General features: G+C 50.5%; 1 protein-coding gene across 1 annotated transcript; it reads right to left on the bottom strand.

Moving 5' to 3' along the window:
• Positions 1 to 370: 370 nt before the first annotated feature.
• On the bottom strand, positions 371 to 10734 carry BCAP31 (B cell receptor associated protein 31). The gene is made up of 8 exons (XM_086871035.1): positions 10633 to 10734; positions 10419 to 10516; positions 9894 to 9994; positions 8666 to 8810; positions 5724 to 5859; positions 2921 to 3026; positions 1380 to 1480; positions 371 to 759 (listed from the first exon to the last, which is right to left on the bottom strand). Exons 2-8 carry the CDS (start codon positions 10508 to 10510, stop codon positions 721 to 723), a joined length of 720 nt encoding a protein of 239 aa, XP_086727161.1. The 5' UTR covers positions 10511 to 10516; positions 10633 to 10734; the 3' UTR covers positions 371 to 720.
• Between the last annotated feature and the right edge of the window lie 213 nt (positions 10735 to 10947).

Below are 10947 nucleotides of genomic sequence, written 5' to 3'. Positions count from 1 at the left end.
ATTTTGGGGGTCTCAAGAGGAATTTTGGGGATCCCAGGAGGATTTTTGGGGGTCCCAGGAAGGAATTTGGGATCCCTGGAGGAATTTGGGGGTCCCGGAAGGAATTTGGGATCCCTGGAGGAATTTGGGGGTCCCAGGAAGGAATTTGGGGGTCTCAAGAGGGGTTTTGGGGGTCTCAAGAGGGATTTTGGGGATCCCAGGAAGGATTTTGGGGGTCCCAGGAAGGATTTTGGGGGTCCTGGGGGGGATTTTGGGGGTCTCAAGAGGGATTTTGGGGATCCAGGAAGGATTTTGGGGGTCCCAGGAAGGAATTTGGGGGTCCCAAGAAGGAATTTGGGGGTCCCAGGGTGAGAATTTTGGGACCCAAAAACCCAACCCGAGGTTTTTTTTTTATTGAAGCAGAAAAAAAACGGGGAGGGGTCCCCAAAAAACCCCCCCAAAAACAACGGGAGAAGGGGGGGAGGGGGCTCGGCCTCCCCAAAACGAGGCTTGGACCCCCCAAAAAACCAATTTGGACCCCAAAAACCAAAAAAAAAAAAAAAAAAGGGGGGGGGGGGAGGGTCCCCAAAACCGCCGCGTTCAAAACCGGACCCCTCCCAAATATGGAGTTGTGGGCGTGGCTTTGGGGATGTGGGCGTGGCCTGGTCCCGGGGGCGGGGTTTGTAACCGTTTGTGGGCGTGGTTTTGTCCGGTGGGCGTGGCTTGGCGTGGCCACGCCCATCACTCCTCCTTCTTGTCGCGGGGTCCGTCGTGCGCGGCCTGGGGGGGGCAAAGGGGGGATTTGGGGGGTCCTGGAGGGGATTTTGGGGGGTCTGGGGGATTTTGGGGGGGTCTGGGGGATTTTGGGGGGGATTTTGGGGTTTTTTGGGGGGGATTTGGGGTTTTTTGGGGGGTCCTGGAGGGGATTTTGGGGGAGATTTTGGGGTTTTTTGGGGGGGATTTGGGGTTTTTTGGGGGGTTTTGGGGTTTTTTGGGGGGTCCTGGAGGGGATTTTGGGGTTTTTGGGGGGTCTGGGGGATTTTGGGGTTTTTGGGGGGGGTCCTGGAGGGGATTTGGGTTTTTTTGGGGGGTCTGGGGGTTTTGGGGTTTTTGGGGGGATCCTGGAGGGGATTTTGGGGTTTTTTGGGGGGGTTTTGGGGTTTTTTGGGGAATCTGGGGCGTTCTGGAGGGGATTTTGGGGGGGATTTTGGGGTTTTTTGGGGGGGATTTGGGGTTTTTTGGGGGGTCTGGGGGTTTTGGGGTTTTTGGGGGGGGTCCTGGAGGGGATTTTGGGGGGGATTTTGGGGCTATTTTGGGGTGTTTTTGGGGCTGTTTTTGGGGTGTTTTTGGGGCTGTTTTTGGGGTGTTTTTGGGGCTGTTTTTAGGGTGTTTTGGGGTACCTGCAGCCGCGCGTGCTCCTCCAGCAGCCGGTCGTACTCGCGGGTCAGACCCTGGGCCTGGCGCCGCATGGCCTGCACCTCGCTCTCCGCCTTCTCCAGGGCTGGGGGACTCGGGGTCACCCCAAAAACCCATCCAGACACCCCAAAATCCCCAAAATCCACCCCAAAATCCACCCCAAAATCCACCCAGACACCCCAAAATCCACCCTGAAACCCCCAAACCCCTCATGGCCTCGCTCTCCGCCTTCTCCAGGGCTGGGGGAGCTCGGGGTCACCCCAAAACCCATCCAGACACCCCAAAATCCATCCCAGACACCCCAAAACCCCTCATGGCCTCGCTCTCCGCCTTCTCCAGGGCTGGGGGACTCGGGTCACCCCAAAATCCACCCCAAAACCCCCAAAATCCCCAAAATCCCCCAAATCCACCCCAAAATCCCCAAAATCCACCCCAAAATCCACCCCAAAATCCTCCCCAAAATCCCCAAACCCCTCATGGCCTCGCTCTCCGCCTTCTCCAGGGCTGGGGGAGCTCGGGGTCACCCCAAAATCCTCCCCAAAATCCACCCCAAAATCCCCAAAATCCACCCCAAAATCCACCCTGAAACCCCCAAAATCCTCCCCAAAATCCACCCCAAAATCCCCAAAATCCACCCCGAAACCCCCAAAATCCACCCCAAAATCCCCCAAATCCACCCCAAAATCCCCAAAATCCTCCCCAAAATCCCCAAAATCCACCCCAAAATCCCCCTCAAATCCCCAAAATTCCCCCCCAAATCCCCAAAATCCACCCCAAATCCCCAAAATTCCCCCAAAATTCCCAAAATTCCCCCCCAAATCCCCAAAATTCCCCCTCAAATCCCCAAAATTTCCCCCCAAATTCCCAAAATTTCCCCCAAATCCCCAAAATTCCCCCCAAATTCCCTTTTTAACCCTCTCAGACCCCAAAATTTCCCCCAAAATTCCCTTTTTAACTCTCTAATCCACTCCAAATCCCCAAAAATTCCCCCCCCAAATCCCCAAAATTTCCCCTCAAATCCCCAAAATTCCCCCCCAAATCCCCAAAATTCCCCCAAAATTATCAAAATTCCCCCCAAATCCCCAAAATTCTCCCCAAAATTCCCCCAAAATTTTCCCCCAAATCCCCAAAATTCCCCAAAATTCACCCAAATTCCCCCTCAAATCCCCAAAATTCCCCCCCAAATCCCCAAAATTCTCCCCCAAATTCCCCCCCAAATCCCCAAAATTCCCCAAAATTCCCCCCAAATCCCCAAAATTCCCCCAAATTTCCCCCCCAAATCCCCAAAATTCCCCCCAAATTCCTCTTTAACTCCCATAAATCCCTATTTAACTCCCCCAATTTCCCAAAATTCCCCCCCAAATCCCCCAAAATTCCCAAAATTCACCCAAATTCCCCCTCAAATCCCCAAAATTCCCCCCCAAATCCCCAAAATTCTCCCCCAAATTCCCCCCCAAATCCCCCAAAATTCCCAAAATTCCCAAAATTCCCAAAATTCCCAAAATTCCCAATTTTCCCCCCTCACCTTTCTTGCTGAGCTCCAGCTCCTCCTTCAGCGACTCCACCTTGGCCTTGAGGGTCTCGTTCTCGTCCCGGCTGGGGGACGGGGCCCCCCCAGACTCCTTCAGCTGCTGGGGGGGGCAAAAAAAAAAAGGGGTTCAGGGATTTTATTTGGGGGGGTCTTGGGGTGCCCAGAGGGTTTTTGGGGTTAAATCCTGATTTTTGGGGTTAAATCCTGAATTTTTGGGGATTTTATTCTGATTTTTTGAGGTTAAATCCTGAATTTTTGGGGTTTTATTCTGATTTTTTTGGGGTTTAATCCTGATTTTTTGGGGTTAAATCCTGATTTTTGGGGGTTTTATGCTGATTTTTTTTTTGGTTTTATTCTGATTTTTTGGGGGTTTTTATTCTGATTTTTTTGGGGGGTTTTATTCTGATTTTTTTGGGGTTTTATCCTGATTTTTTTGGGGTTTTATCCTGATTTTTTTGGGTTTTATCCTGATTTTTTGGGGGGTTTTATTCTGATTTTTTTTAGGTTTTATCCTGATTTTTTTGGGGTTTTATTCTGATTTTTTGAGGTTAAATCCTGAATTTTTGGGGTTTTTATTCTGATTTTTTTGGGTTTTATCCTGATTTTTTGGGGGTTTTATTCTGATTTTTTTGGGTTTTATTCTGATTTTTTTGGGTTTTATTCTGATTTTTTTTGGGGTTTATTCTGATTTTTTTGGGGTTTTTATCCTGATTTTTTGGGGTTTTTATCCTGATTTTTTTGGGGTTTTATCCTGATTTTTTGGGGTTTTATCCTGATTTTTTTGGGGTTTTTATTCTGATTTTTTTTAGGTTTTATCCTGGTTTTTTTGGGGATTTTATTCTGATTTTTTTGGGGTTTAATCCTGAATTTTTGGGGGTTTTATCCTGATTTTTTTGGGGTTAAATCCTGAATTTTTGGGGATTTTATTCTGATTTTTTTGGGGTTTATTCTGATTTTTTTGGGGGTTTTTATCCTGAATTTTTGGGGGTTTTATTCTGATTTTTTGGGTTTTATCCTGAATTTTTTTGGGTTTTATTCTGATTTTTTGGGGGTTTTATTCTGATTTTTTGGGGTTAAATCCTGAATTTTTGGGGTTTTATTCTGAATTTTTTTGGGTTTTATTCTGATTTTTTTTTGGTTTTATTCTAATTTTTTGGGGGTTTTATTCTGATTTTTTTGGGGTTTTATTCTGATTCTTTTGGGGTTTTATCCTGATTTTTTTGGGTTTTATCCTGATTTTTTTGGGGCTTTTATCCTGATTTTTTTGGGGTTTTTATCCTGATTTTTTGGGGTTTTATTCTGATTTTTTGGGGTTAAATCCTCAATTTTTGGGGTTTTATTCTGAATTTTTTTGGGTTTTATTCTGATTTTCTTGGGGTTAAATCCTGAATTTTTTGGGGGTTTTTATCCTGATTTTTTTGGGTTTTATCCTGATTTTTTGGGGGTTTTTATCCTGAATTTTTTGGGGTTTTATCCTGATTTTTTTAGGTTTTATTCTGATTTTTTGGGGTTTTATTCTGATTTTTTGGGGTTAAATCCTGATTTTTTGGGGTCTTATCCTAATTTTTTTGGGTTTTATTCTGATTTTTTTGGGTTTTATCCTGATTTTTTTTATTTTTTTGGTGTTATTTTTTGGGTGGTTTTGGGGTGATTTTGGGTGTTTTTGGGGTGATTTTGGGGTTGTTTTTGGGGTGATTTTGGGGTTGTTTTTGGGGTGATTTTGGGGGTGTTTTTGGGGTGATTTTGGGGTGTTTTGGGGGTGATTTTGGGTGTTTTTGGGGTGATTTTGGGTGTTTTTGGGGTGATTTTGGCGTTTTTGGGGTGATTTTGGGGTTGTTTTTGGGGTGATTTTGGGTGTTTTTGGGGTGATTTTGGGTGTTTTTGGGGTGATTTTGGGGTTGTTTTTGGGGTGATTTTGGGTGTTTTTGGGGTGATTTTGGCGTTGTTTTTGGGGTGATTTTGGGGGTGTTTTTGGGGTGATTTTGGGCTTGTTTTTGGGGTGATTTTGGGGTTGTTTTTGGGGTGATTTTGGCGTTGTTTTGGGGGTGATTTTGGGTGTTTTGGGGTGATTTTGGGGTTGTTTTTGGGGTGATTTTGGGGTTGTTTTTGGGGTGATTTTGGGGTTGTTTTTGGGGTGATTTTGGCGTTGTTTTTGGGGTGATTTTGGGTGTTTTTTGGGGTGATTTTGGGGTTGTTTTTGGGGTGATTTTGGGGTTGTTTTTGGGGTGATTTTGGGGTTGTTTTTGGGGTGATTTTGGGTGTTTTTGGGGTGATTTTGGGGTTGTTTTTGGGGTGATTTTGGGTGTTTTTGGGGTGATTTTGGGGTTGTTTTTGGGGTGATTTTGGGGTTGTTTTTGGGGTGATTTTGGGTGTTTTTGGGGTGATTTTGGGGTTGTTTTGGGGTGATTTTGGGTGTTTTTGGGGTGATTTTGGGGTGATTTTGGGTGTTTTTGGGGTGATTTTGGGGTGGTTTTTGGGGTGATTTTGGGTGTTTTTGGGGTGATTTTGGGTGTTTTTGGGGTGATTTTGGGGTTGTTTTTGGGGTGATTTTGGGTGGTTTTGGGGTGATTTTGGGGTTGTTTTTGGGGTGATTTTGGCGTTTTTGGGGTGATTTTGGGGTTGTTTTTGGGGTGATTTTGGGTGTTTTTGGGGTGATTTTGGGGTTGTTTTTGGGTGATTTTGGGGTTGTTTTTGGGGTGATTTTGGGGTTGTTTTTGGGGTGATTTTGGGGTTGTTTTTGGGGTGATTTTGGGTGTTTTTTGGGGTGATTTTGGGTGTTTCTTGGCTCGTTTTTTACCTTCCTGAGGGCGTCGTTATCCTCCAGGTACTGCCGTGCGGCCTGGCTGGCGCCCTCGGCCTGCTTGCGGAAAGCCTGGCTGGAGGCGCCGAGCGCGGCCTGCGCCGAAATCAGCGTCACCAGGCGCCTCAGGAGGCTGGGGGGACACAAAAACGGGGTTCAGGGACACCCCAAAATATTTTAACCCCTTCAGGGTCACCCTGAGCCCACCCTGGGCCTGTTCGAGTGAGGCCTGGTTGGAGGCTTCGAGTGCGGCCTAGGCCGAGATCCAGGAAATTTGGGAATCTTGGATATTTTAGGGATCCTGGAAATTTTGGGGACACAAAAACGGGGTTCAGGGACACCCCAAAATGTTTTAACCCCTTCAGGGTCACCCTGAGCCCCCCCTGGGCCTGTCTGAGTGAGGCCTGGTTGGAGGCTTCGAGTGCGGCCTAGGCCGAGATCCAGGAAATTTGGGAATCTGAGGAAATTTTGGGAATCTTGGAAATTTTGGGGATCCAGGAAATTTTGAGGGGATAAAAATGGGGTTCAGGGACACCCCAAAATGTTTTAACCCCTTCAGGGTCACCCTGAGCCCCCCCGGGCCTGTTCGAGTGAGGCCTGGTTGGAGGCTTCGAGTGCGGCCTAGGCCGAGATCCAGGAAATTTCTTGGATCCTGGAAATTTTGGGAATCTTGGAAATTTTGGGGATCCAGGAAATTTTGAGGGGATAAAAATGGGGTTCAGGGACACCCCAAAATGTTTTAACCCCTTCAGGGTCACCCTGAGCCCACCCTGGGCCTGTTCGTGTGAGGCTTCCTTGGAGGCTTCGAGTGCGGCCTAGGCCGAGGTCAAGGAAACTTCTTGGATCCTGGAAATTTTGGGAATCTTGGAAATTTTGGGGATCCAGGAAATTTTGGGGACACAAAAACGGGGTTCAGGGACACCCCAAAATGTTTTAACCCCTTCAGGGTCACCCTGAGCCCCCCCTGGGCCTGTTCGAGTGAGGCCTGGTTGGAGGCTTCGAGTGCGGCCTAGGCCGAGATCCAGGAAATTTGGGAATCTGAGGAAATTTTGGGATCCAGGAAATTTTGGGGACACAAAAATGGGGTTCAGGGACACCCCAAATTGGCTCCAGACCCCCCAAATTGACTCCAGGACCCCCAAATTGACTCCAGGACCCCCCAAATCAGCTCCAGGACACCCCAAATTGACTCCAGGACCCCCCAAATTGACTCCAGGACCCCCAAATCAGCTCCAGGACCCCCCGAATCGGCTCCAGGACCCCCCAAATCGGCTCCAGGACCCCCCAAATGACCCCCAGGCTCACAAGGAGAGCAGCAGGGCGAAGCCAGCCAGGTAAAGCCCCCTCCCACTCCCCTAAAACAGCTCCTAACCCCTCCCAGACCCCCCAAAATTGAATCCAGGATCCCCCAAATTGACTCCAGGACCCCCAAATTGACTCCAGAACCCCCAAAAATTGAATCCAGGACCCCCCAAATCGGCTCCAGGACCCCCCAAATTGACTCCAGGACCCCCAAATTGACTCCAGACCCCCCAAATCAGCTCCAGGACCCCCCAAAATCGACTCCAGGACCCCCCAGATGACCCCCAGGCTCACAAGGAGAGCAGCAGGGCAAAGCCAGCCAGGTAAAACCCCCTCCCACTCCCCTAAAACAGCTCCTAACCCCTCCCAGACCCCCCAAATTGACTCCAGGACCCCCCAAATTGACTCCAGGACCCCCCAAATCAGCTCCAGGACCCCCCAAATCAGCTCCAGGACCCCCCAAATTGACTCCAGAACCCCCAAATCAGCTCCAGACCCCACAAATCAGCTCCAGACCCCACAAATTGACTCCAGGACCCCCCAAATTGACTCCAGGACCCCCCAAATCGACTCCAGAACCCCCAAAAATTGAATCCAGGACCCCCCAAAATTGGCTCCAGACCCCCCAAATCAGCTCCAGACCCCACAAATTGGCTCCAGGACCCCACAAATTGACTCCAGACCCCCCAAAATCGCCTCCAGGACCCCCCAGATGAGCCCCAGGCTCACAAGGAGAGCAGCAGGGCGAAGCCAGCCAGGTAAAGCCCCCTCCCACTCCCCTAAAACAGCTCCTAACCCCTCCCAGACCCCCCAAAATTGACTCCAGACCCCCCAATTGGCTCCAGGACCCCCCAAATTGAGTCCAGGACCCCCCAGATTGACTCCAGGACCCCCCAAAATCGACTCCAGGTCCCCCCAGATGACCCCCAGGCTCACAAGGAGAGCAGCAGGGCGAAGCCAGCCAGGTAAAACCCCCTCCCACTCCCCTAAAACAGCTCCTAACCCCTCCCAGACCCCCCAAATTGACTCCAGGACCCCCCAAATTGACTCCAGGACCCCCCAAATCAGCTCCAGGACCCCCCAAATCAGCTCCAGGACCCCCCAAATTGACTCCAGAACCCCCAAATCAGCTCCAGACCCCACAAATCAGCTCCAGACCCCACAAATTGACTCCAGGACCCCCCAAATTGACTCCAGGACCCCCCAAATTGACTCCAGAACCCCCAAAAATTGAATCCAGGACCCCCCAAAATTGGCTCCAGACCCCCCAAATCAGCTCCAGACCCCACAGATCAGCTCCAGACCCCCCAAATTGACTCCAGGAGCCCCCAAATCAGCTCCAGACCCCACAAATTGGCTCCAGGACCCCCCAAATTGACTCCAGACCCCCCAAAATCGACTCCAGGACCCCCCAGATGACCCCCAGGCTCACAAGGAGAGCAGCAGGGCGAAGCCAGCCAGGTAAAGCCCCCTCCCACTCCCCTAAAACAGCTCCTAACCCCTCCCAGACCCCCCAAATCAGCTCCAGGACCCCCAAATTGACTCCAGACCCCCCAAATCAGCTCCAGGACCCCCCAAATTGACTCCAGACCCCCCAAAATCGCCTCCAGGACCCCCCAGATGAGCCCCAGGCTCACAAGGAGAGCAGCAGGGCGAAGCCAGCCAGGTAAAGGTTCCTCTGGGCACGGAAGAGTTTCATGTGGAAATGCTCCAGGGCGGCCGGGCTGCTGCTCAGCGCCTCCCGCTCGCCCACGCTGTATTTCCGGGTCTCCCTCAGGGCATCTGAGGGGTGGGAAGGGTGATTGAGACCCCCTGAGACCCCCAAAATCCTCCCCAGAGCCCACCCCGGATACGCCGAGGGGGGGAAAAGCCGTGGGAATGTTTTTAGACGCGGCCAAAAATGTTTGGGAAGCTCCCGGAATCGGCGTAGGGATTGTTGTGGTTGGTTCAGATTCCTCCAGAGCTTTTCAAATCTTCCTCAAAATGTCTTGAAATCTCCTCAAATACACTCAAACCTCCCCAAAATATCCTCAAACTTCCCCAAAATACCCCCAAACCCTACCCAAAATATCCTCAAACTTCCCCAAAATACCCCCAAACCCTACCCAAATACCCTCAAACCTCCCCAAAATATCCTCAAACCTTCCTAAAATACCCCCAAACCTCCCTAAAATACCCCCAAACCTCCCCAAAATACACGCAAACCTTCCCAAAATATCCTCAAACCTCCCCAAAATACCCCCAAACCCTACCCAAATACCCTCAAACCTCCCCAAAATACCCTCAAACCCTACCCAAATACCCCCAAACCTCCCCAAAATCCCCCCAAACCCTCCCAAAACCTCCCCAACCATCCTAAAATCCCCCCAAATCCCCCCAAAACTTTCCCCCAACCAACTCAAATCCCCCCAAAATCCCCCAAAACCCTCCCAAAAACCTCCCCAACCACCCCAAATGCCCCTCAAGCCTCTCCAACCATCCCCAAATCCCCCCAAATCCCCCCAAAATCCTCCCAAACCCTCCCAAAACCTCCCCAACCATCCCAAAATCCCCCCAAATCCCCCCAAATCCCCCCAAAACCTCCCCAACCATCCCCAAATCCCCCCAAATCCCCCCCAAAATACCCTCAAACCCCCCCAAAACCTCCCCAACCACCCCAAATTTTCCCCCAACCACCCCAAATGCCCCTCAAACCTCTCCAACCATCCCAAATTCCCCAGAAATCCCCACAAAATCCCCCCAAAACTTTCCCCCAACCAACTCAAATCCCCCCAAAACCTCCCCAACCACCCCAAATGCCCCTCAAGCCTCTCCAACCATCCCCAAATCCCCCCAAATCCCCCCCAAAACCTCCCCCAGACCCACCGAGGAGCAACAGCACGAGGATGACGATGAGGACGATGAAGAAAGTGTTGCCATAGGCCACGGCCAGGCCGACGAGACGGGAGCGGAAAATCTTCTGCCATCTGAAGGGGAAAGAAGAGGCGAAAAATTGGGAAATTTTCCTCAAATTCCAAAGAAAAATGAAAGGAATTCTTCCCCCAGGACCTCAGAAAATTCCAGGGAATCCCTCTCGGGGATTCCCCCCCTAAAATTCCAGGGAATCCCCACAAATTCTGGGGAATCTCCCTCAGGATCCTCCAAATTCCAGAGAATTCACTCTCAGGACCCCCAAAATTCCAGAGAATTCATTCTCAGGACCCCTCAAATTCCAGAGAATCCCCTCAGGAATCCCCAAATTCCAGGGAATCCCCTCAAATTCTGTGGAATCCCCCTCAGGATCCTCCAAATTCCAGAGAATTCCCTCAGAACCGCCAAAATTCCAGAGAATTCCCGTCAGAACCCCAACAAATTCCCAATTTTAGCCTCACGAATCCTCCCCATTCTCACCTGGCCGGAGAAACGAAAGGGACGCAGAGCAGCAACACCAAAAAAACCTCCGCGTACAAGAACGTGGCCACCGCCGTCCACTGCAGGCTCATGGCGGCCTGAGGGGGGCACGGACAGTGATGAGGACCCGGTTGGGGGCACCGGGACCCCCAAAATCCCCTCAGAACCCCCCAAAAAAACCTCGCCGGAGCCGCCCCTCCCCCACCTCCCTCACCCTCAGCTGCGGCCCCCGCCCAATCCGGAAGCAAACAGCGGAAGCTCCGCCCACACGCTGAGGGAAGTGACCAATCAGAGCGAGAGGCGGGAAAAAATTTCGTGACGTCATTTCCGCCCGGCATTTTCTCCGCCCTAGTGAAAAGCGACCAATCAGAGCGAGAGGCGGGAAAAAATACGTGACGTCATTTCCGCCAGGCATTTTCTCCGCCCCCCGGCCCGGGAAATTTTGACGATAAATTTTAAAGGAATTGGAGGAAAATAATCGGAAGTTAATAACGAATAAATTAATTACTTTTAATTGTATTGAAATGAG

The sequence above is a fragment of the Cyanistes caeruleus genome, chromosome 34 (assembly GCF_971803275.1).
Source record: "Cyanistes caeruleus chromosome 34, bCyaCae1.hap1.1, whole genome shotgun sequence".
Classification (NCBI taxonomy): domain Eukaryota; kingdom Metazoa; phylum Chordata; class Aves; order Passeriformes; family Paridae; genus Cyanistes; species Cyanistes caeruleus.
Note: the sequence above shows the minus strand (reverse complement) of the source record. Positions and strands in the feature narration are given on the sequence as shown.

Bases quoted from the DNA above. Each gene is read 5' to 3' on its own strand.
- BCAP31 (XM_086871035.1), bottom strand. From the start codon at position 10,510: ATGAGCCTGCAGTGGACGGCGGTGGCCACGTTCTTGTACGCGGAGGTT. The intron at 8,811-9,893 runs GTGGGTCTGGGG...CCCACCCCTCAG, and splicing joins CCTCGTGCTGTTGCTCCTCG to ATGCCCTGAGGGAGACCCGG. The intron at 5,860-8,665 runs GTGAGCCTGGGG...GTGTCCCCCCAG, and splicing joins TTCGCCCTGCTGCTCTCCTT to CCTCCTGAGGCGCCTGGTGA.